Raw genomic sequence first — 25,066 nt, 5'->3', positions numbered from 1 at the left:
CATTGTTGCTTCTCCCTAAAGAGGCTAAGGGTGAGCTTTAAAATGTATACATTAACTCTAGCTAAGCAAATGTTCAGTTTTGCATAGCATAAAACAGAGAACTTCTGTTCTCTGTGAAAGTAAAACTTGATATTGAAAGCTCATATTCTCAATTTCATACCTTTTTTTTTTTTTTAACAGAAAAAATGCTCTAAATAATGGAAAACATCATTAGGAGGGTTCTAACTCCAAAATTTGTTGTTGAAATTCTTGACAAGAGGAGCAAAGAAGTCACACTTACTCATGGAGTACGGGGCGGATCACAGTACTGCCGTGGGCATGGGCGTCGTACATTAATGTATAAAAATAGGGTAACAGAGTGTATCTTATATTCAGCACCTTCCTGGAAATGTCCTCAAATGTTGCATTCCAGGAAACAGGATCTTGCCTCTAAAAGAGAAGAGACAGTTGCTACTCAAACTGGCTTACTGTGTTTAGAACAGCTATGGAAAAAAATAATGCCGATGTTTACAAGAGTGTTCACATTTAGCATCTCTTTCGTTTTATGTTTTTCTCATGACTTCATAAAACCTAACCGTAGTAGTGGCAGTAGTAGTAATTACCAAATGTGCATCAAAATCTGCCTGGCAAGACAGCTGTGAAAGTTTCAGTAGACCCTTGCAAATTCCTCTGCCTCCAAACTAGAGCACCTCCATTTACTTATCCTTCAGGACTAAGTGACAGTAAAAACAGTAGGTATGACTGTCATCCCTAAGAGGGGAACTAGAAAGAAGGAAGAAGAGAAAAACCTGTGGGGAGTACTGTAAAAAATATTTCTTGCAAGTTGTCCTGAAGGCGTTACACATCCTGGAGTACATAATTTATTATCCCTCTCTCCTGCAGGGCAGCACTCAGGACTTGCAAAAAGAGACCAAAGCACTAATGACTGATGTCAGGGAGCACTTCCAATCTTTACTAAACGTATTGAACAATACCTTGGCAAATTGGCTAAGACTGCAAGCAACATGATAACCCTGAATCTGCATTTTTAAAGGCTTTGGAAGTCCTATCGAAAGGTGTGCCGTGGCAAGATAAGCACGTAGGTTTTGAAAAGAAGACTCGGATTCATTAGACATGTGCCACACAAATAGCACTACTCGGCTAGACCTGAAGCTTTAACTGGAATCTACGTGCTGTTTCAATTTTTATTTTTCCACTTATCTAGTTGTACAGCTTTCTACAATATAGTCCTTGGCCAGCACAGACCTACATTTAAGCAATTATTTTCCTTTATTCCTAAAAGAAACACAATATCTGATGGTGGCAAATGTGTAAAGTACATAAATTCCTGACTCTTATTCCAGAGTCATATTACACTGTCCCGTTTTCTCATTTATGGTAATAATTATGGACAATTAGGGCTTCAAACTCCAAGGTCAGTTTTGCTCCTTTAACAGCATTTGCCACAAAAGCACTGTATTTTAGTGTAGTGACTGTAAATCAAAACGGCCTAAAGGGAACAATAGGTAGGAGTTGGATTCAGTCAAATCAAACATAGTATATGCTTCCTTCAAGTGGTCTAAATCCCAGAGCAGCCCCTCTGCAGGCATAAAACCTCCCATGCGAGGGGGGAGGATTGCAGCAGAGCTAGCATACAAACACAGACTGTTATTTTTTTGATGAAGAGCGAAACGTGTTCTTTTCATGTCCGTTTTGCTTGGAATGTGCTTTTTTTGACACTGGCTGGCTTGTGTGATGCCCCAGCTGTTCTCTACATGTGCATTGCAAAGGTCTATCCATTAACAACCATTAAAAATCTGAAACTCACTCTTGTTCCTTTCTCATTGTGATTCCTTGAATATGGGTAAAATGCACCCAGCTGCATCCAGCGAAGACACAACTCATACTGTGAGTCATTAAAGAAGCCACAGATATCAGCTCCTGTCTGAAAGTTGACAAACAATCCAGTTGGAATACTGTAAATTCTTGTACAGTGTCAAGATAATTAAATAAAATATAATAACTGGTTAGCTTACATAAGATATTCCAAAGAGGCTGAACTCCATCATACCTGAAAGGAGAAATAATTCATTGTTACCAGCTGTTTTTCTTCCCCCTTTCATATGCTAATGGTCGTGCTAGATAATATATATTATAGTGCTGAATGAGAAAAAAAAAATCACAATTTCTCTAATTTCTCTTGTTTTTCTTCTACAGAAAGAGTGGGGAGATGGTTTGTCAGAAACAAAGATATGTCGGACAGCAGCACCAGCAGATGATGAGAACTGAGGTGACAGAACACAACGGGGGGAGGTGGCTGGTCCCAGGGGAATAAAGGAGCTCCCAACAACCAGGGGAGAAGTAAAGAAGTAGTAGTCACAAAGGAATTGACCATGGATTCTGGTTGTTGAACAAAGAGCGTATTTCAGTTAAAACCAATAAATTCTAAAAGCAGGTAAGTCAAGGAAAAGGAATTACTGCACAGAATATACTGATTAGAGACCTTCTTCCTTCTACATACCAATAACAGATTTAGCCAGCTGATCCCAAGCTGCCTTGTTATCACCCAGCCAATGTCCAGCCCATCTTCCACTGCTGGGATACGTTGAGCGGGTGATGACGATCCCACGCTCTTTTGTGGCATTCCGCAAAGCGCTGACATTGAAAATAGATGAAGAAATAAATTACACGAGAACTTATTACATAAGATCCTCTTTGAAAATAAATATAGTGTCTTATACTTTCCTAACAAAGGGCAGAAATTTTGTTGTACTATGTTGTACTATGGATCCATACAGTCCAAATGTGCTTTTCATGCTAGTGCACAGTGATTTGCACAGAAGCAGAAAGTCAGAATTAAGTGCCAGCAAACCTGTGGCAAAACAAGGAGGTGCTAAAATGCAAACTTCCAGCTGAGGGAAATTACTCTGTGGGAAAACACGAATGTAGTCCAGCTTGCACATTTTATAGGGCTACACGATGTGGTATACGGCACATCATTCCTTTACTGTAGTATCTGAAAATTTGCAGAACCAGCTGAAAATAATCTGAAGAAAACTAAAACCAGGAAGATAAAAAGGGGTCTTGAATACTTGATCTGTCAACATAACTCCAGTTGCCAGAAAGATACCGGAGCAAAAAGCAAGCCATGGACCCACAATCACATCAGAAGCACCAACATGGTAAGAATCTGATGTGAAGTGACCAACATTAGAAGCCAGAGAGTGCTCCTGGCAAGATGGCGTAGACTAGCCATGTGGAGGGAGAAACCAAATGCACCCTTCAAGATTCCCATCTCATGGCCTTGCTGTGCATTACCAGCACCTAAAGCCTTTGGGGTCAGGAGTTAAAGGGAAACAGCAAGCAGCGGATTAGGACTGTCAAGGGCTTTTCAGGGCCTCTGCCACAGAACCCAGATGGCTTCGTTCATTGCTGCTGGGAGGGGAGACAGTGGCTTGCTGATAACTAAGGAGAGGAACTCCCAAGGTGTGGCTCTAAAAGAGCTGGATGGAAAAACAACTCACCAGCTAGGCCCGTTCTGCAAATAAGATAAAGAAAAATGATTCATTTTCTTAAATAAAGTCTTGGCAATTGCCACAAAATACCTCCAAAGGTAACAAATAGGCTTTATAAAAAAAAAAAAAAAAAAGGTGGAGCTGATAGGAATTTATGCTTCCTAATTGTCCTGCAGAGGACACTCACACCTTGCCGCTGCTGGTCTATGCTGTGTGCCTAGTGTGGATGCATAACTGCCCTGGTTTCTTCGAAGAATCCCTTTGCAGGCGTGCACGCATACTGTGAATCATTACAGCAAAATACTGAACTGCAATACTAGTTAGAAAGCTGCACTGACTGAATTGCACTGCTCTCCAATGCTAGCTCCACCATAATTGCCTAAACAGCTGCTTCAATAAGGCACTATTTATTTATTTTTCGACAGGATTTGCAGCTTTAGTGATGCTATAATTACAGCAAAAATACACAAGTCACTTAAATTACCGTAGTAATTAAACTAGACTAATGTGCTGTAATTATTTCTTCCAAGACAAACAGTAAGTTTTCTAGTACCTTTTATTTCTTTGTAATGTATTATCAAACATTTTCAGCTGCTACTTCGTTTACCCTCCTTCAACAGTCTTTGGAAGGTCCTGCTAAAATTTGAAATCCAAAGAAAGTGTACGTTGCCCACTGAACCGCCCAGGGATGAGCAGGGCCTGAGTGTTTTCCTGACTTGGGGTGCCATCTCTCTGCTTCAGGACTGAGTCAAAGCTGTATCCCTGAAAACCAACTCTTCGTGTCACCAAGCCCTCCAAACCTTTACCTCAAAATGGTTGCTAGATTCACTCTTAAAGGTTCTGGCTTTCACATCTGTGCAAAAGCCTTGTTACAAAAGAACAGCCTTGAGCCAATACAAAGAAGGTTCCTCTGTTGAATTAACAGAGAAATGAAACTATCAAATTAGGCAAAAATTTACAGCTTACTTTTCCATTACAGTGTTGTTTGTTTTTTGTTTGTTTGTTTGTTTTCCATATTGTGGCTTTTGCATTCAAACAATCTTCTTGTTTGGATGGTTTACTCTTAGAACAAGTTATTATTACTACACATCTTCTGTGTCACAATTACTCATTTAGTCAGGAGTATTAGAGAGAGATCTAATTAGAGAGATCTCTTAGTTGTGATCTCTCTCCCTTTTTTTTTTTTTTTTAACAACAGTTTTCTGTTTGTTTCAACTGTGAGAATATCTGTATAGGCTGTGTAATTTATTGTACTCATTTCTGTTACAGTACCTCTCAACAGAGAAGAAAATATTTCACTACATTTCAGTTCACACCTGATGCACAGGAATGACAGCAATATTGCTCCCACTGTTAAATTATTGTCTATTTACAATATCCAAATTGCATGTGATTTGGCTGACAGCAGAGGTATCAGACTTTCCTCCCTCTCCTGCCAGCAGATTCATGCGTGCCTTGACCGACAGCGCTGCCATGCACGCTGCCGACAGTAGCATCCACTCAGTCAAAAAATCAAATAGCCTTGGTATTTTCTTGTCTTATGGCAACATCAAAGTTACCAAGGACGTTAAGATCATTAAGACCTATAAGGAAACGCTGTTCCTTGCTTACTCATTGAATTGGAAATGAAACAGCACAAATATACTGTCGTTAGATCAGACACTATCTAAAGTCAGCTGGGATCCTATTCACTAAGAAACAGGTAATGACATCTGTCTTGGAACTGAGAAAATAAATTCCTAAAAGGAAAGCCTTATGAACAGAATGTGTGTTTTAAAAGTCACTGTTTTCTCTCTTCACCCATATTCAAGTAATTTTGAATACCCAAGATAATAGAGCCCTTCTTAAATTAACATTCTTAAAAAACCTGTATTCATTTTCCCTCACTACATGTGTAAGGCTAAAACAGTATCAAGGCTAGAAATAAGAGGCTATCCTAGCACTAGCTAGAAACAAAAAACACATGTTTTATATTTTAATTGCAGTAATTAGGTGAGACTGTCATTGAGTAATTACTGTTAACAACAGCTGATCCAAATGTTCAGACCTGTTCTCTGTTCTGCCTTGTAACAGAATAGCAGAGCAATGCCTTTTGATTGACTGCTCCCATTTACAATGCTGAGCATCGCCCCAGGATGGCCTTGACTCAATAGAAACCTCTGCTGAAAAGGCAACGTGTTATGTGTGAACACCCTGGGACAGGACAACGATTGGTGGCGAGTTATTACATCCCAATTAAACTATGTGAGAAATAGCACCGTGACCACCTCATTTCATAATACAGGTCAGCAGTTGGGCTTGCACAACTTAAAATGTGTATGGATGAAACCCTTAGAACTGCTATACAAAGACTTGCTCTGCAGCTAGGTGAAGAGTAACTTTCTTTAATATCAGACTTGGGTAAACTGCCGCTAAAAGGTACCTTGAAAATTGCATCTGCTCAGGGTCAGTGATTTTAAAGCTGCCACACTCAAAATAAAGGCTCTGCCTGCCTGTCCTGAGACAGTGAGTGATACTGCTGCTGGTGTAGACATGCTTGAGTTAGTTTTTTTTCTACTTGGCTCCGACAGCAGTATGCCTTTATTGCACTGCAACAGTGGAAGCTCAGCTTCAGCTCCGACCTGCACACACCCACCATGCCTTCACCTGCACATCCTTGCTCAGGTTCCTACCACCCTGCTTGCGCCACACGCGAGATCACAGCGCAAGTTGAGCAGGAACGTGACTGAAATACTGCCAACTGCAAAACCTGGAGCATTGGTGCTCTGAACACCAAACTCCACTTTGAACAGAACGGTAGAATCAACACTACTAGGATGAAAAGGAAGATTTCGCAGACATCTGAAAGAGACTCAGGCAGGTTTGGGCCATAAGAATATGGACACCAACTTTCTTGTTAACACATTTTGGAGATAGCAAGAAAGTATGCAAATCTCACTTACTCGAGGGTAGGTTTTGTTTGTGACCATCCGTAAAGACTGTGGACATCATAGTGTCTAACTGGGGTACCGTCCGGAAGATACTGCTGACCTTCCATGCATGGAGTTTTGACAATTAAACCATCTGCCCGGGATCCCAAATCTAATGAGAAGGGAAGAAGAAAAGAATACATGCTTTTTAATGAGGAGTATTCTATAACAACTGCAGTTAATTTTTGTTAATGGTCATGATTTCTTTTGTGTTCACTCTCTGTTAGGCATCTATACTGTCATCTATGACTTATTATAAAGGAGCGTTTCCATCTTTATCAAATGGGATAGCTCCATTAGTCCTATGCAGGCATCTGGGTTTCTAAGCGTGTTAATAGCTCTGTTACAGATGCTCTTACTGGAGCGGCTCAAAGAATAAACAGGGTATATCCTAATTCAGCAGATACTGCACATCTTTGTAAACCCTGTCCTGTCATCCATATGAACATAAATTGGGTTGGGTGTTGCATGTGCTGGTGAAGGCCTATGTCTGAATATTAACTTCCCGATGTTTGCTGAGAAACTATAACAACTGAAGACCACAGTAAGCAATAGGACTACTCTAATAGCAGAACAGCAGAGTGATGAATGATGAACATTAATAAATAGTTCCTGAGTTGTACTACCTCATACCAGCACTTAAGTAAAGCCTAGTTAAGAATAACAATTATTTTTATGCATAGATAAATGCTAGCCAAGTGTTTCAGGTATTTTACTGTATAGATAAATGCTAACGAGAGGAGACACAATAATATTTTTTGCATTTTCAGTTAATCGCATTATTCATCAGAGAGAACTGCAGAAGAGAGAACTACGTTCTCTACCATGTCTAAAACAAAGCACCTAAATATAAAATAGTTATCAAAATCCATACGTAGTCACATAACTACAAATAACTTTAGTTTTTAGAAGTGCCGTTACTGCTCATTCTAAAAAATATGTGATTTAAGTGTGCTAATATTCTTGGAAAAGAAGGGAAACTTTCAGTTAGGAGTTTAGTTGTGGTTTAATATACCTAACTATAGGAATTCATGTCACATGTACCAATATGTAAGAAATGTCATAGTAGTGAGAATGACCTAACACCATTTTATGGACTCATCAGACTTACGAGGAATATATGGTGGCTTATTAAGGAGGTCATCTCTACAACCACCAATGGCGCCATTATAAAAAGTTGCCGGTTCATTCATGTCCTAAAAATACAGAGCAAAACTTGATTGTATTTCCTTCAATCATACAAAATACACCGAATTCTAAATTACAAACAAGCAGTATTGTAGATGCCCTTGAGAACCCTCGCAGCTGCAATCTCAGTCTGCAGCTCCACACGTGCTTGACACACATTCACACCACAAATCAGATGCATTTCTACACTTACAATCCACAGGCCATCAAACTTCACACTTTTTGAGCTGTCACGGGGATTGTTGTAGAACTCCAGGATTTCTCTCTTCCACCACTCCACTGTGGAATTGCGGAAGAAGTCTGGGAAAGCTGCATGTGCTCCATAGAGCTGTAAAAATAGGACAATAGAAAAGATAGAGCACTGGAAGCATCCCACTGATAAAATGCTGGAATTTTCTAAAACAAAAAAATAATTACTTGCTTTCTGTTCTGACTTTGTTAGGAAGGCTGGCCATTTTCTGCATCTTATTTCTGACGTGAGATTTTATCAACTAGCTCGCTGCTATTTTTTCTTAAATGATGTACTTCTCCCTCTATATTTGAGACAATAGCCAAACCGTACCAATATTTACCTGTATTTGGGTTTGCTCGGGAAGTGACTCATTGACTTCAACATTGGGAAGAAACGGCCAGACCTACAGGACAAAGAACATTTTGAAATTATTAAACCACGCTGAATATAACTGAGCACTGGCAACAGAACGATATAACAATTCTTTACTGCCACATATATGAATGACAGCATATACTGAAGACAATTCAGTTTGCAGTATTTATTCAACGTATCATTTACATTCAGGCATGAACATAATGTTAGCAGACTGTGCCTATGGATAGCACTGAAGTCTAGGCTGACATGATGCTCACTTGGCTATGGCATACCTCTATGGTCGTACACTTTTTAAGAATAGTACCTTGGAATATATAATGTCATTGGTATTCGGCCACTTGATGAAGACATCGTCGGCTACACCTCTCGAGAAAGTAGGATAATCAGTTTCGTTTCCAGAGATAGTTGGATCCTAAAATGAAATGTAACAAACTTTTGCTTTATGCTGAAAAAATAAGTTTAGAAATGCTTTTAAACACATTCTGAATTCTGCAATGAAAAAAGTATGCCAAACTGACCAGGATAATGATGAATCTCATTCCTTCTGCTTTTATTTTGTTAATTAGAGCCGGTAATCCCGCAAAGCGTGCGCCAAGAGTGAAGTCCAGTTGCCGTTCCATATGGTCAATATCTACGTATTGGACATCCTGCAATTCACAAAAGCAATGAGGAAAAAAATCATTTTCTTTTTATTTCCTTTTTTTTTCTTCTTTTTTTTTTTTCCCCCTCAAATACAGATTTATAGAACATCTGCTAAGAAGTAACAATCAATTTAAACTATTGCGACAGAGTAATGCCAGACACAGGTACAGACTGGGAGACAGTGGCTAGAGAGCAGCTCAGCAGAAAGGGATCTGGGGCATCTGGTTGACAGCAGGCTTCCTAGAGAGGTGTTTGATATCCCAGGGCTGTCAGTGTTCAAGAGGCAATTGGGCATTGCCCTCGTTAATATGTTTTAGCTTTTGTTTAACTCTGAAGTGGTCAAGCAGATGGACTAGATGATCTTTGAAGGTCACTTCCAACTGAACTATTCTATTCTATAACTTTGTTTGACCTATGTGTTTTTGCTCCTTTCCCAAAAACAGACTGTGCCAAAACAGCTGACTTGACATAGAGCAATATCCAATTGAAATGACGCTGCATTATTTCTTTCCTCCTTGTTTTTCCTGTTTATCACTGCTCCTTCATAGTCAGCATGGTGAGAGACATCTGAGTGCTTCTTTATTATGAATGATTAAAAGATAATATAAAGCAGCCTAAGAACCACATTTAACATGACCTAGGGCACGCAGAGATGTTCAGCTATAGCATAAAACAGAGTTTGCTCTTCTCTACCATAGTAGTGGGGTGGGTTTTTTTTTGTTTGTTTTGTTTTCTTTTTTCTTTCTTTGTGTGTGTTTAAAGGGTCTTAACTGATACTCTGAAGCCTGAAGTTCAGGCATGAACTCAAATGTTAAGTGCTACCAGCGTACATAGGGAATGTTAGCCGCCTTCATTTGCTCCACCAGCTGGGAAATTTCAGTGTCGTTCCTGTATCCATAGCGGCACAACTGGAACCCCAAGGACCAGTAGGGTGGCATCACTGGTCGTCCAATCAGCTAGAAGTAAGGGAGAGTATTTGTGGTGAATAGGCAAAAACCAACCAAGCAACCAGTCCACAAAGAATGCTAGTTTGTAATAGGGTAAGAATCCTACTGCAGTGTACTCCTGAACAACAAGTTCTGGTGTTGGGCCCAAAACCATGTAAAAGTCCAGAATTCCTCCAATGGTGCGGTATGTCAGGGCAGGGGTTGGCTGGAACGTCACATCTAGAAATGGGGAAAGTGAAATGAAAAAAGGATGCCTGGATTAGCAGCTATTGCAAACCACTGAACATAAAACACGCTGAGAAAATAAAATGAAGATTTTCTTACCCATTGCATTGCTGTTAAGCAAGAGAACTCCATGGGCATTGCCATCTTCTTCAAGAGCCATGTAAAATGGCTGATAACCATAGGAATTCAACTTATACTGCAAACAAAATAAAATACTTTCTAAAGCTGAAGCATCATAAGCAATTACCTGTTTACATCTATTTTAAAAGAATTAGTAAAAGATGAGACACACAACTTCCAAATCTACAACAAAAAGCTTCAAAAGTATACACTTACAACATACACGCCTACAAAACACACCTGCAGAAAATCAGTTTCAGCTTGACAACTGGAGTCTGTCTTGTTCAGAGTGACCAAGCATGAAGGAAAGCAAAGGTACTACTGCTTTTAAAACTCGCTAATGAGAAAGAGCTTTCCCAGGACAAAATTTTCTCTTTTTTCCAGCTGTAGCAGACATCTATCTATATGATCAGGAGATGATGTTATTTTTGAATATATTTCAATATATTGAAATCTGCACCTAAGTTATAGATGTAATAAACTGCCACTATTTCACTGCTCATTCCCTGAAAATTGCCAACATTGTGTTATCTTGTAGGAAACAACACTCATATATGCACAGATATAAGATTTCCGATTTACCCCTCTAAGCACTAATTGAATCCCAAAACCATGGGATTTGGCCTGATACGTTTCAATCTTTCAGAACAACTTGTTGGGAAGCATAAAAAAGGAGCACTGGGCTGTGATTTCTAAGCCATATTCATCAGACTTAGAGCCTGAGCTCCACACATTTGGGTTTGCTGGTCACAAAGCAAAAATAGGCTTAGAGAAGACCACTGCCATTGAAACACCGTCCAAATTATAAGCCTCAATAAATAAGTTCATAGCCAATAAATGTGTCCAGTACCAGCAGACATCCACTGGACTTTAAAGCACTGTTGAATATCTCTGCACGCTAGGTTCATTTCTACTTACAGTAGGAGCCTGGTCCCTTGTGAACATTCCCCAGGTGTTCCAGCTCATGTTGCGTCGAAACATGGTGTGCTCTGTTTCTCCAAATCCATATATATATTGGGATGCCAAACGGGTAGAAATCTGAATGAACATGTCGCTGAATGTGAAGGTAGGCAGCTGTGAATCCCAGCTAAAGTAGGAAGAAAATAAAAATAAGAATATTTAAAAGTATATAATAAGAAACATAAATTTAAAGAATATAGCAGCCTTTAGTGCCATGTTTCACTGGAAGAACTTCTTTTAGGCTGAAAAATATTTTCTTCTGTTCTGCACTTTCTCATGTGACATAGGACTGAGCAAATGTCAGACTACAAAGTGACGGGGGAAAAGCTGTAAATGTGAGAAAATGATATTGCTTATGGTACCTTCTCCATCCTTTCCCTGGTCAGTGCTCTCATACAGTGCAATGGTGAGGCCATCTCTGATAGAGCTGCACCTGGCAGTTAGCAGACAGTGCCATTTTGTGGGAAGGATAAAAAAACTAGTCTTGAGGTATTTGAAAAAACCAAAAAAATGGTTTGGGATGGAAAAAGCTAGCAAAAATAAATGAAATAAAATAGATTGATTGTGGCTTACATGACTGTCCCTGTGCTTTTGCGTCGAACCTGTATACCAAATGGTTTTCTCTGAACTGATACTTCATAGAGTAGGTCCTGGGCTGTATTCACTGGGGAGCTTGGGAGATTTAGTGATATAGGAACCTCATATCGTGCATTCTGGTAATCATAAATCTATGAAAGAAAAAATGAAAATGAATTCATTTCAATGAGTTGTTTGAAATCTTACTTATCGTATAGGAATTGAGAATTAGTTAAAATTAAAACAGTAAATTACTGAATACTTTTGCCAAGCTGAGTATTTTCTTTCAACACATATTTTTGCTCCAATTCTTTCACAGTATTTGGGATGTAAACAAAAAAACAACACTTAAGGATTGAAATGCGCATCATTAATGTCTGGTTAACTATTTAAATCTGTTAATTCAAGTATCTATTTGAAATTTTATTGGTATTTTACATGTTTTAACTATTTTAAATATAGACATATATGTGTGTGGTAAATACCTCTCTGATTAATCTTTTAGTCATTTTTTAGACAACTCAAAAAAGAGATTCCTTTTTAAGATTTTTTATTCTGTAAGCTCACACAACTTACTTCTTGATGTCTTACATTTTGTGCATCACATCATCACTTTTATTTCAGTCTTATTAAATGCACAATAAGAAGCGATAGTCTAAACAGTAGGGCATTAAAAAATTTAGAACACAGGTGGAAGAATTAATGCAAAAATAAAAATTACAATCACAATTATGCTTACAGCATAATTTACCTGTATACTAAAAAAATGTCTTGAGCTGCAGAGTTCCTGGCTGACATTACAGATATACATCAACAGTATAACTTCAATTCATATAACTTCATTGTAAATTCTAGCACGAACTTATAGAACAACAACAAAACAAAACAAACAAACAAACAAAAAAGCATGGCCTTGTCTACAAAACCTTAACATTTATGTAATTTATGTAAACAGAACTATTTTGAACAATGGGACATTACAAACTACAAACCTCTTGACTGAAATTACCTTAAATTGCAGCATGTGGTTGCTGTGATATTTAACCTCCAAGCGCAGCGTACCAATTGGTGCAGTGTAATTCTCATTAGCTCTGGCATTGATGCTGTTTACGGTCAGGTTGGCTACCAAACCTGATGAGGAGTATTCTACTCCACCAACAGAGTAAGGGTTGTCGGAGTTGTAGTAGCAGGATGGACTGTCTGGGTTTGATGGTGACTGCTGCAAATGACAATAGGTTGCAGGTTAGTGAGTGACGCTGGCCTATTGCATTTCATGCTATCAGCATGAGATCCAAAGCTCCCATTTTTATCAGGTAGCTGTCAAATGGAGAAATTTGGGGAAAAATTAATACAACTACTGAACAATAAAGAAGCAATGCAGAACCCAGTGATCTCTATACTAAAATTCAGATATAATCAAATAATTCAGTCAAGCCTGTACAAATAATTCAGTCAGGAAATTGAGCCCATGCACAATGAAGATGGATTTAAATTCCCTGTATCTGTGATCTTCTGCTGAATCCTGAAACATGGCTGAGTCTTGGCGTACTGAAATTCTCAGAAGTTCCTCCCTCCTAATCCCGTTGCCCTCTAGTCTCCACCAGCCTTCAGGAGGATGTGCCAAAACCACATTAGATATTCAGGCAACAGCAGACCAGGCCTTTCCATTGGATTGCATATATCTTTAGTCATATAAATTATCCCTAAAATATCCACCGAGAATTACATCCTATGTATCAAAGATCTCCCGACAGCAAGGTCAAAATTACTTTCAGTTTCCTGCTATAATTCAACAGAAACACTCAGACTAGTTATTCTGAGATTAGATGAGCTGACGCAGGTTAATGCATTAGACTTCCACCTCTGCGTACTTCTCATTAATTCTGCCTAGTTGTTCTAATGAAACTATGCCTGCTCCTCACATCTGAGCTGCTAATGAATATTTATTCATCTGTCATCAAAATCTAAGCACCTTTCAACTTGAGCAAGTTTTTAAAACATACACAGTCCATAACATGACCAGAATTTGATTTCACATGAAAAGACATTTCCAAATATCCAAAATTGCGAAAAAAAAAAAAAAAAAAAATCTTCCTAAGAATGCAACAAATTCAGGGAACTTCATCCACCCAATTCAGCTGTTGCTGTTCCAGGAACAGCTAACAGACAATTTGGTCTTCATACTTAGTAGATATGTCCAGGCTATAGAATTTAGATTTAGAGGAGCAGGGAGTAACTCAGCTGGAGACACCTTTTAAAGATCAACCCCGCCAGGGTAGAGTGCTCCTGCATGTTTGTAGTCATAAGATATCCATCAATGAAACTGTGTAATAAAGAATTGTATGTCAGTCATTATGGGTTGGATACATAAGTATCAACAGAGATATGAACAATTTCGTTTGCATAGGAGTTATAAGATCCAGGGGATTCAGGGATTTCTTCTCAAACAATCTAAAGGATTTTTTTTTTTTTTTAAACTTAAAATGTGCTTCAGTGACTATGAAGGTGAGACAAAAGGGGTGAGTCTGGCAGGTGCCAGTGAAGCAGAAGAGGCAGTAGTTAAAGATGCTGATATTCTATTCCATTATGTTCTGTTCTTTTTTTTTTTTTTTTCCAACTCTGTTATTATTTCTTACCATCTTGCAAAGAATACCACATTTTTCCTCAACTTCTGATACACTTTGAAAGAACTTACACTGTTGCTAACTACCTTAGTATCAGTGAAGCAAATAAAATTGCTAGTACAGGTCAGTTGATGGCAGTGCCCCCATACTAATTATGTCTGACAAATCTGCCTGACTACTTTTTCCCCTGTAACCACAACAGAGAGAAAGCTATGATTCCGGAAAGGTTTCTGTCACGACCATTTAGAGAAATCATTTTTGCTTACCTCCCAGACACAGCCAAGTTGTTCACATTTTTCTTTTGTTGGATCCTGATTGGGATAACAATCAAACCTTTCGTTGATACTTGATTGTTGATTCCATTGCAGTGTGTAGGATTTTCCCAGTTCAAGCTGAAGTCCTGTTATATGAACAACCTACAAATATTACACAAGAAATACTTATTAAATCCTACAGCAGATCAATCTTTCCTTCAGTTAGTAGAGAAGCCGTTCCTCAGGAACAATGCATTTTCCTACATGGCATCTCACAAAAAACTGTCCTGTGACATTTGATATCATCTTACTTTTATAAATGCACACAGCTGAAATTCTTACAAATAACGTGAAAATAAGAAGATGAACCTGAAAAAAAAGATTATTTAAAAAATGGAGCTGATCTCATGGTTTCTCTGGAAGCACACACAAATAAAGACAGGGGCACAGCTCTCTCACCTTTTGAAATATGATTGCAAGAGGTCAGAAAAAGTTAAAATATTTTGATTTTGAGTCATTTACTGAGATAACAGGTAACACAAGTGCATGTAATAATTAAAGAGTGTATACAATGCACGTTCAAAACAAGTTCAAAGCAATGTCAGCGCTACCGTTAGTGCGCAAAAGCACTTCTATGAAAGCTCCCCACTAGCAGCAGATTCACTTACTTAGCACATAAATGCACTGTGTTGCTGATTACCACTACTCATGCTGTGAAAAATGCTGAACAAACTGATACAGGAGGTTCAAAAAGTGCACTTGATTTTGTTTAAAAATAAATAAATAAAAATCAATAAACTAATGCTCACTGGCAAGGTAGGAATTTTTTACCCTCCTTCAACATCAAACCAAATCACAAAGGTATTCCTCTGACACATCAAATGTTGTTGTGGGAATAAGTGCACAACTAAACATCATGTCATTTTGACGGTCTGAGAGCAAAACTTGGATGCTCTTCCTATACGGCTTAGTTTAATGTAATTGCACTTGTATTCAGGTACACAATGTATTCTGGTAAAACAGTATTACTATGGAGGACTATCCTTTGCAATGTATAAAATCCAATTCATGCAATTCCAATGCTTTCCATTTGACTGTTATAATTTACCTTATCTGAAGGATAGTAGGTGATATTATGTAAAGAAGTTTGTGGAACATTGTTCTGAGAGACAGTAAGTTCTGTTATTTCCTGGAGCGCTCCCAGTATTTTGATTTCTTCAAACTTCAGGTTGTTTGGATCGACATAACCATTGTTTATGACATTCATTTGTAGAATATTCTGAAAAATAAGGTAGTCATCAGCTTATTAGAAAAATAAATAATAATAATGGCCCAAGGTTCTCCTGACTTACCAATTTATTTTTCTCATTAGCTCTCCACAGGGTGGTATAAAGAAAGCCAATACTGTTTTCTTAACATAATAATTATTGTCCTGCTTGTTGTTATCATCATAATCCTTTCTTCTTTGTTACAGGACGAAACTGATGCTTTTGGCTACAAGACTTTCAAACTCCAAGAGTAACTAAAGTTTCTTATCTACAAATGATTCTATAAGATTAAATGTAAATCATATATGTAATAGATAGATAGGTATATATAGAGGCATAGTTCTCAATTCTGTTCCTGTGCTTCCACCGTACGCATTGTGCCTATGCATCTTCTCTCACTTGTTGCCTTGTTGTTTTACCATAGCAAGGGAAAGAATACCTTTCACAGATATTATTATCATTATACAAAATAATACTTTAGCATACTACTTGACATCCTGGTCATATGATATCTCTGGACAAAACGGAATAGAAAATTAATCATGAAGCAGATGCTGTAGGTTCAAACAGGATATAGGTCTACTCCTCCCTTTTTTGGAGACATTAAGCTACACTTTTTCAGTATCCCAGATTTTTATTTTTTTTTTCAATTTCACAATTTTTCAGAATCACAAACACTATATCCCTCTCCTTCCTGGCACTGTTTTAACTGCCTCTGATGCTTTATAGTTCTCCCACTCAATAAACATTGCTGCTGAGTTTATGAAGTAAAGGGAATTAAGAGTTCTTTAGATATTAAAATTAATTAGGGGAAGTAAAGACAACTAAAATACTTTCATTCCATTTAAATTACATTATTTTTGAAATGACTCTGCTGTGACTTTGTCAAACACTTTATTTCTCAGTAATTATTATGGGAGAATGAGGGAGAAAAGAATGCCCTTTGACAATACATTTTGATAAAGATAACAGATGAAAATATAATCATTTAAAAGAGAATACTTACAGCAGAAACATTAAACTCATAGTAAATGTAGCTTTTACTGTCAAGTGTACCTGTAAGGAAAAGAAATAAGTTACACTTGCAGTGCAGAAAAGAATGCATACGAACCAAGACTGTGTCACCAATCAATTACTGATTATCATAAAGTCATTCAGAAGATGTTTGGAACAAATTATGTACAAATTACTGTTGGTTCCACCTTGTTCTGAAGACCTGACTCTTATTTTGTATTCTTTAAAAACCTGCATATAGCTCAGAATTGAAGATTCATTATCTCAACCATTGCTGTAGAGGATTCCCATTTCTAACAGGAAGCAATAGAAACATTCACTATTTCTGTTTATTATCCAAGTGGGAGTTTGTTTGCCATTGCAAAAGTGTTTATCACCTTCAATATCTCTATAGTATTTGGTATTTCCTCTCATCTTTCTATTTAGATCACACAACTTTTTCTATGAGGCCTATTTTCTAGACTTGTAATTGTTCTTGCTGCTGTCTTATGGTATCCTATTTTTCTACATTTGCCCAGAAGAGTGAAATTTGTAGGCAGCTTGTAGGCCACCAAAGCTACAAAGTGAGTGATTATTCACTGCAGATCTGCTATAACACCAAGAAATTATATGCTGGCCAACAACTCTCTTTCCATAGGAATGAAGTAAACTATATATAAATTAATATAGCTCAAGGATAAGAGTATGACAAAGTAATATGACTTGCTATGCTCTCTCTGCACATTCTCGTTTTGCAGGCAAAAGGCAAGTTAGCCAAGTGAAGTGTTCACTACATGTTCCATCCAACAGGTTTCCATTTTGACCTTACTATCGTCTCTTTGATGATGAGACAGTTCTCCTAAACTTCTTTTGGATTAGGCCAGGAGATCTAATTTCCAAAATTTTCCATAAAAAATTGAATTGAACATCTCTAAAATGTATGGATTTTTATTTTTTATTTTTTTTTTTACTCATGTGTATCTTCTTAAATGTAGACGTATGGTTCAAAGTGAAGCCTTCAAAATATTTAAAGTAAGTGTTTCATGCAGAAAATGACTGTAATATTAATAATGTATGCCATGGAGACATAACAGAGGAAACAACACATCACCAGGAAAAAAAAAAAAAAAAGAAATACAAAAATTGACTACAACAATCTGTTACTTTTTTCCATATGAGAAAATGTAAATGTGAGCAACATGTAAAATGTTTCTCTGCAACCTGTAAGTTTGGGCCAGGAAGTAAGATCATAAGATGTTTTATTGTTTTGTTTCTCAACAGAAGAGAGTACAATAACAGCTTCGTTATTTTAGATCTTGACATAGCAGTACATACGGCTGTCATATCAGCAGCCACCCAAGGCCTTCAATATTTACTGCTGCAATAATCAGCCAAATCACAGCTCTATGTCTTAAAAGCATCCCAAACTTTCACAAAAATCTAAAGAAAACTAGACGCTTGGAAGTTTTTCTGTGAGATACGATTGGCACAGTTAAAATAATAAAAGGGAGTCCTACAAGTCCGATGCATGAAGTTTTTCTCATTCCAACAGATTTTCTAGGATTGCCATCACAATACCTGTGGAGCACAAATACCTTACTTTCTGGCATTTTCCGTAGCTGTCTTCCTAACAGACTGCACAAAACGCTCCACCAGCATCTTCCTTTGCAGCATTAGGGTGCAGAAACCCTTCAAACTAGAGATTTCTGAGCTAAGATTTCTGATGTACATGTCCCAGTAGGAAATACCTGACCAAGGTTGCTATTACGTGAGTGAATCTAAGGGCTCTGACAGAGGTGCTCCGGTCAACAGAGCCAAGCTGTTCCCTAGCCTTGCCCCCTCCAGCTGTCCATCCTGACCTTCTCCCAGGGTGGAACCTCACAGTGTCAGCTGAGGCAGGGGGAACAAAGCATAATCACATCTTTTCTCCTGCTGCTTTTGTTACAAAGACAGTGACCGCCAGCACAGCACAAAGCATTTATGAATTTAGGAAAAGTGGATACAGTTCTGAACCCCAACAGATGCTTGCTTTCATGCAAGTGGATTTAGAGCCTTGGGATTCCGATGAGTGGAAAAATTATTATACCAAGGACAAAGGTAGCGTTTAGTAACTGAAGGATAAACTAGGAAGGAGGAAAAAAAAATGAAAAAGAGAAAGACTAACTAAGTATCTAGAAGAAGGAGTTTTCTGTTTTTTTGTTTGTTCTTTTCAGAAGACAGAGGCATGACTGCACCAATGCAGATACCACCTACAGATGGACGCTAGTCAGGTTAATTCACATGGGAAAATCTCTTGTGTATCAAACTGCCTCTGTGAGCAACCATCTGCAGAACTGGGGTCTAATCTTCAGTAATACAAATTGAACGTGCCCAAAATACATATTTTAACCTCAGTGGTAGTATTACTCTGACTTCATTTTTAGCTGTGCATTCCTATTGCTGCAGTTCTTGTTAAGTTCACACCTACATTTTATTCCAGTATAGCTAAAAGAAAGCTCAGGTACTTTTGTCTTGGACAGCTGTCTATGGACACAATAGGACATGAAAGAGAGAAGATTGGGTCCGCCTGAACCGCAACAGCATCAGCTGGCATCCACCATAAACCATAATCCTTAGCTCTGAATGATAATGCAAGATACAGTGTTCTATAAAAGTTCTTCAAAACAATTGTTTCAGAATTAATGTTCAACCTGCTTGCTGACTTCTCTCAAAATATACATAATAAAGGACAAAGGCTGCAAAAGCAGCCTAAAGGACTGAAGTACCTCAAATCCTTTTATTTTAATGGAAACTGAATGCCTACCTAAATCCTCAGAAATACCATAGAAAATCCCATGGTTCAAGGTTTTCCATTTTTCAAAACTTTCTTCCCCTCAAGATTAAAATTTCTATTTCTATTTTTTTTTTCCAAGGTTCTTCCATTGCTCTAGAACTAACACTGATTTCCTTAGACATGCATGTATTCCAAATGCATTAATTTTCATGAAAACAGAAATTAATTTGACTGTAAACTAGAGGTTGAAGTTTGTATTTTATTTTATTTTTTTTTGACAGAACAAAACCGTCGAGGTAAGGATTATCAATGCCAGTTCACCACCAGAGATGAAGTTGACAGGCTTTGGCATAATTATAGTGACTGTCCCAGGGGAAACAACTTCCCTGACTGCTTTTGCAAAGGCGAGGTTGGCAACATGGCAAATATAGCCTGTACATGCTTACTTGTATGCTCATGCACCGGTGTGCTGCAGGAACCAGATGGCATGAAATATTTTGGCTTCAATACTGTATCTTTGAGTTGACATAATCTCTACTGTTTTCACAAGTAATTTAAATAACTCCACAGAGTTAAAAAAAAGTACTACTTTTTCATTTTCTACCTGTTTGTAGCTTCCAACACTAATTATGTGCATTCTTGCACCCATTGAAACTAATTTGGATCTATACCAGAATATGTATCAATCTTGACACCACAGTTTAACAGTCAGAATGCTAATGTACCAAACCTTAACATATTTGTGGCTACAGTGAAAACATGGGTTGAAAATAATAGAAAAAAATAAAAAAGGAAGACTAACTTTTTTTTTTCACTTAAAAGTGATGAAAAAGTAATGTATGAGTATGAGTAACTATTAATGGGTTGTAACAATGTCCACAATGGCTTATTCTTGCTCCATAAAATGAGCTGGAAGATCGAAGTTTGTAAGAATATTTAAGTTTGGTTTATCGTACTTATTTCAGTATGGATAGCTCACCTGTAGAGTCTCCATCATCCCAGAACAAGTCTCCATAAGCTTTACCGTCGTCATCCAGGGCAATTATAAGTCCCATTGGATTCTTGCGACTATCAAAAGAAAGACATTCTGTCTTACATGTATCTAGACAGTTACTGAGACAGTCTTAACAAATCCTTCCTGTTCATGCTAAGAATGCAGTAATCGGAAGAGTTACAATGTTTGGGGAGTTGTCTTAGATTAGTCCTTGTTCATCTTTATTTTCATGGAAATGGATTAAAATACATGGCAAGTTGAAAAAATGTTATGCAAATAAACCTTTAATGCATCATTACCTATATCATGTAAACAGTAGCAGAAGTGAGTTGTTGTTCACTGTTGTTCCCAAGTCTCAAAGTGAGAATGCTAAATTGGATGGGCTGCTACTGATTTGTAACTTGGCAGTCCTGAGCCCATTCTTGAAATTACACTTCGTACTACTATAATGATGAAAGCATTTGGTTTGGAAGCATACCTTTCAGATGTTGTGGGAGCTGGTTGTTGGGTAGGGTAAATGTAGCCTCCTCTCAAATGGAGCCCCAGTTTGTCTGCTGGCAGGTACAAATCAGTCCATTGTTTTCTTATGGGTATTTTTGCCCCCTTATTGACAGGGATGTAAAAGAATGGGTATGTTGCATTACTCACTGTTATGAAACTCAGGATTTAAGACAGCATTCATTTTAACTTTTCCTTTCAGAGGAGGTTGAATTTAGGTAAATATCAATGTGACACTGGGCCCAAGAAATAAAATAACCACATATCAATATGTTATATAAATCAACACCTCTTAGCGCTGAGTTTTGGGTCAGTCAGCACAGACAGCAGCTCCTGTTGGGACATCAGATGTGAGGAAAGCCCTCACAGTGGGAGGTCCCAGCAGTGGGAAACTTATTTGCAGAAATGAGATTAATAAAGAAAAATCCCAAACTCTCATGCATCATTATGTTTTACTTTACTTCAAGTATGTCTTTGCTGAAGTTTCTATTCAATCTGACTTCTCATCCCCTGCACTATATTCCACACCTCCATGTCCTTTCTTTGAGGTTTTGACTCATGTGCTTACCCCCTCCATACTTCATCCTTTATCTCACCATTTCCTCCCTGTAGGCTTTCTTTCAGGTCTCTATCACTGAAGCAGGCCTGACAATCTAATTCTATCACACAGACCTTTAGACAATCACCCCATAGTCTCCTGGGCATTTACTCACCGTTTCATACTCATACCACACTGCATCAGGAATATATGCTTGAATTACATCCACACCCTGAAATGTGAATAAAGAAACAACTGTCATATTTGAAATCAAGTTAGTTAATAGACTAAACTTTCTTGTGATGTGTAAGACAAGAAAAAATGACGTGAGAAAAGCTCTGATTTTGAGTGAAATTCTGAGATGATGCAAAGATGAGTTGAATCAGTATATCAGACCAGATGACTGGTTCCCCAGATGACTGAAAAACAGGAGATGGAAAATATAATAGATTATATGGGATTTAATATATAAAGTGCAAGACTTTCCATTTCAACAGTGACAAAAATATGTTGTGGGCTCTCTCACTGAAAGTAATAAGTGAAGGGGTGGAGGGGGAGGGGAAGAAGACTAACAAATGTACATTTGCAAGGAGTCCAAAGACAGTCAGTAATATGATGTACCAATGAATAATATGTACAATCATCTAGCAAAAAAACATACTTCACCTGGAGAAGAAACTGCGTTACTGCTAATAGACAAGTAATTCTGCATTTTTCTTGTGAAATGGCTTAAGGTCTACTCAAGACAGAAGAGTTCAGACCAGAATAGGACCAGAGGACATTTCCTGATCTCCTCTGGGAAACAGGAAGACCCCATTTTTGTGGTTCACCTTGTTCAGCATAAAATGGGAGAGGGAGCGTGATTTCAGGAGGAAATACATACACAGCAGAGGAGCTATAATCTTCAAGCTGAGTAACAAAGTTGTCAGACAAACAAACTCCAAAAGCTCAGGAAAAAAAAAAAAAAAAGGAAGGTGGTTTCTAACCGAGGAATAAAGGAACAACAGCAATAACATAACTTCAGCATTTTATGCTGTAGTCCCCCACCAGAGAAAAGAGTTGCAGCTAGTGACTTGAGGAGTCCCCCTTCCCCATGAGGTGGTTATGAGACAGACACCAAACAGCCAAACCTACCGGGTCAAGGACAGCAGAAATAAGTAGACCAGGACCCCACAGGAACTGCCTATCAACTCCCCACGTCGCTTCATCTGAGTAGAACCTGGAAATTGGGAAGGACAGGGCACTAACTCATTTTGAAGAGCTAGACCATCATCAGTAATCCTAGTATTTCAAAGTACTGATTGCCCAGAATCATGACTGAAAAGTGTCAGGTGAAAATTCCTTCTTTTTCTTGACGTATTCTTGACCTAGTTGTGTTCAAAAGTTTCCAGGTAAGGAAATGTACATTCTAATATACAGATCATGGCCCAGAGTGATTTGATTAGCTGGCAATAACATTTCATAGCACCTCTTAAGACTGACTGACAATAATATATGCATATATACAGAAATTACAGATGGTTTCTGATTACTCTTCTGATTACACCAAAATGGTATTTCATGAATTCAGAAGTTGTCTCTCTCTATATATATTCCAACATGCATTTTCACAAATTACATACCTATTTGGATAGCTCCTATCAACATTCAAGCTGTCTGAATCTTTTATTCCTAATAAAATTACCACAAAGGCTCTTTGGTACACTTACTCGTGCAAAACTGGACGTGCAACCGTGTCCCCTTGGGTATGAGCTTTGTAAAAGAGGGTGTACAGGTAGGGCAGCAAAGTGTAGCGAATGTTCAAGTAATGTTTGGAGGTTTTCACCAAAAGTGAATCTGCTCCAAACACAGCTGGATCCTGAGGCTGAAAATAAATATTAGATTATTTTCATTGCGTGGGAAATACCCTGCCAATCACGGAAAGCAGCTGCTGTTTGCGAGGAGCTGAAATTCAGTGGTGTGCATCTGCACAGTATCTGCCTTTTGGGTTGTGAGACTTGAGGTCCTGCTCCAGTCTCCCTTAGCACTGCCGGTCCCTCCTTGTCCAACTGCGAGGAGGGCACGTCAGGGGCAGCCCACGTTTCATTGGACACGCATGCCAGTGCACACTAAAGGGTGCTCCTGAGAATCAGGCTAATGGGTCACAGAGCAGCGAGTGCTTGCCCTCACTGGAAGGGGCAAATAATGGTGATGAAACTGCTGCCAAATCCATGAAGCCTCAAGTACATGAAACTAACCCTTCTGAAGCAGAACCTCTTAACCTCTTGAAGGCAGGATTTCATAAAGAGAGCTCAAGGTTCTGTCAGTTTCAGACTGCTCTGCTATCTAATTGCTAGTGATGGTAATGATCATTAGGGATACTATCAAAGGAAATGTGGGAGTGGAATCCAAAACAGTTTGTAAGAGAAGGTACAACTTACTATGTATCCTTCAGCATTGTGATTCCGGGAAAATGGGTAAAAGGCTCCTACTTGCATCCACCGCCTGCAAAGTTCTTCTGTCGTGTCATCAAAGAAACCACAAATATCGGCTCCAATCTTTAAATAAAAGCAGAATGTGTTGCATAGAGAGTATACTGCACCTCTAATCTCTACACAAGATGTAACATTTAAGGGACGTATCAATTCATCCTTCTTTTTTTTGCTAGGGTGACTAATCCATTGAAAACATCTTCCTTTAACTAGGCTTTGTACAAAATCAATCAATAAATCAAACAACCAGTCAACTGATTGGCTCCTAGCACTGTCCATCATTCTTTTTTCTTTCTAACCCTTACCTTCCTGTTTGGTACTCATAGGCATATGTTCAGAAAACAACGCCAAATCATACAAATTTAAATCTTGAAGAACAGTTTGGTCATTTCACTTATAAATGGATGCTTCTATTTCATTCAAAATGGAAATGGAAAGGAAAACACCACATGAATCACTAACGAATATAATAATACTAGATGTAACAAGTAGCTTGGCATATGTCTGTTACCTGCAAGTCTCACCATACACATACAGTCATAGAAACCAAAATACGTGGCCTAAACCAAAAATCAGTCATTGGAAAAAAAATGTTAAAACCAGATCCCTAAAGGGGATTATGGCATAGCTGAAGAGTTAAGATTGTTATATAAACAGCCTTTGACTAGACAACCCATTATCACAGAGGTAAAGAGGTAATGTTTTTCCATTGGTTTTGAAAGAAGTCACAAACTAGAATTTCATACATAAGGAATTCCAAAGAGGTTAAATTCCAGCATTCCAGGTATCGCCCATTTTATGTGTTCCCATGTTGCTGCATTATCTCCCAGCCAGTGTCCCGTGTGCTTTCCTGATCCCACAAAAGTAGACCTCGAAATCAGGAAGCTTCGTTTTCCAGGAAACACTGTATTGATGACCCTGA

At 38.2% G+C, this 25,066-nt stretch overlaps 1 protein-coding gene across 3 annotated transcripts in view; it reads right to left on the bottom strand.

Moving 5' to 3' along the window:
- SI (sucrase-isomaltase) overlaps positions 1–25,066 on the bottom strand; it is a 67,766-nt gene that overhangs the window by 23,957 nt on the left and 18,743 nt on the right. For all 3 annotated transcript variants that reach the window (XM_067002375.1, XM_067002376.1, XM_067002377.1), the window contains exons 15-40: positions 24,891–25,062; positions 24,094–24,210; positions 23,383–23,537; positions 22,808–22,892; positions 21,849–21,905; positions 21,116–21,240; positions 20,623–20,711; positions 16,884–16,933; positions 15,718–15,888; positions 14,622–14,771; positions 12,741–12,950; positions 11,729–11,883; positions 11,114–11,282; positions 10,175–10,271; positions 9,957–10,069; positions 9,734–9,859; positions 8,780–8,908; positions 8,566–8,673; positions 8,224–8,286; positions 7,845–7,979; positions 7,575–7,659; positions 6,437–6,575; positions 2,501–2,634; positions 2,016–2,050; positions 1,808–1,924; positions 281–429 (exon numbers count right to left, since the gene is read on the bottom strand). In XM_067002375.1, coding sequence (XP_066858476.1) covers positions 281–429; positions 1,808–1,924; positions 2,016–2,050; positions 2,501–2,634; positions 6,437–6,575; positions 7,575–7,659; positions 7,845–7,979; positions 8,224–8,286; positions 8,566–8,673; positions 8,780–8,908; positions 9,734–9,859; positions 9,957–10,069; positions 10,175–10,271; positions 11,114–11,282; positions 11,729–11,883; positions 12,741–12,950; positions 14,622–14,771; positions 15,718–15,888; positions 16,884–16,933; positions 20,623–20,711; positions 21,116–21,240; positions 21,849–21,905; positions 22,808–22,892; positions 23,383–23,537; positions 24,094–24,210; positions 24,891–25,062 — 3,135 coding nt within the window. The remainder of the gene's footprint in view (positions 1–280; positions 430–1,807; positions 1,925–2,015; positions 2,051–2,500; positions 2,635–6,436; positions 6,576–7,574; positions 7,660–7,844; positions 7,980–8,223; positions 8,287–8,565; positions 8,674–8,779; positions 8,909–9,733; positions 9,860–9,956; positions 10,070–10,174; positions 10,272–11,113; positions 11,283–11,728; positions 11,884–12,740; positions 12,951–14,621; positions 14,772–15,717; positions 15,889–16,883; positions 16,934–20,622; positions 20,712–21,115; positions 21,241–21,848; positions 21,906–22,807; positions 22,893–23,382; positions 23,538–24,093; positions 24,211–24,890; positions 25,063–25,066) is intronic.

Source organism: Anser cygnoides, chromosome 9 (genome assembly GCF_040182565.1).
Source record: "Anser cygnoides isolate HZ-2024a breed goose chromosome 9, Taihu_goose_T2T_genome, whole genome shotgun sequence".
NCBI classification, from domain to species: Eukaryota; Metazoa; Chordata; class Aves; order Anseriformes; family Anatidae; genus Anser; species Anser cygnoides.
The sequence above is the reverse complement of the archived record's forward strand: the minus strand, read 5'-3'. Positions and strand labels throughout refer to the sequence as shown.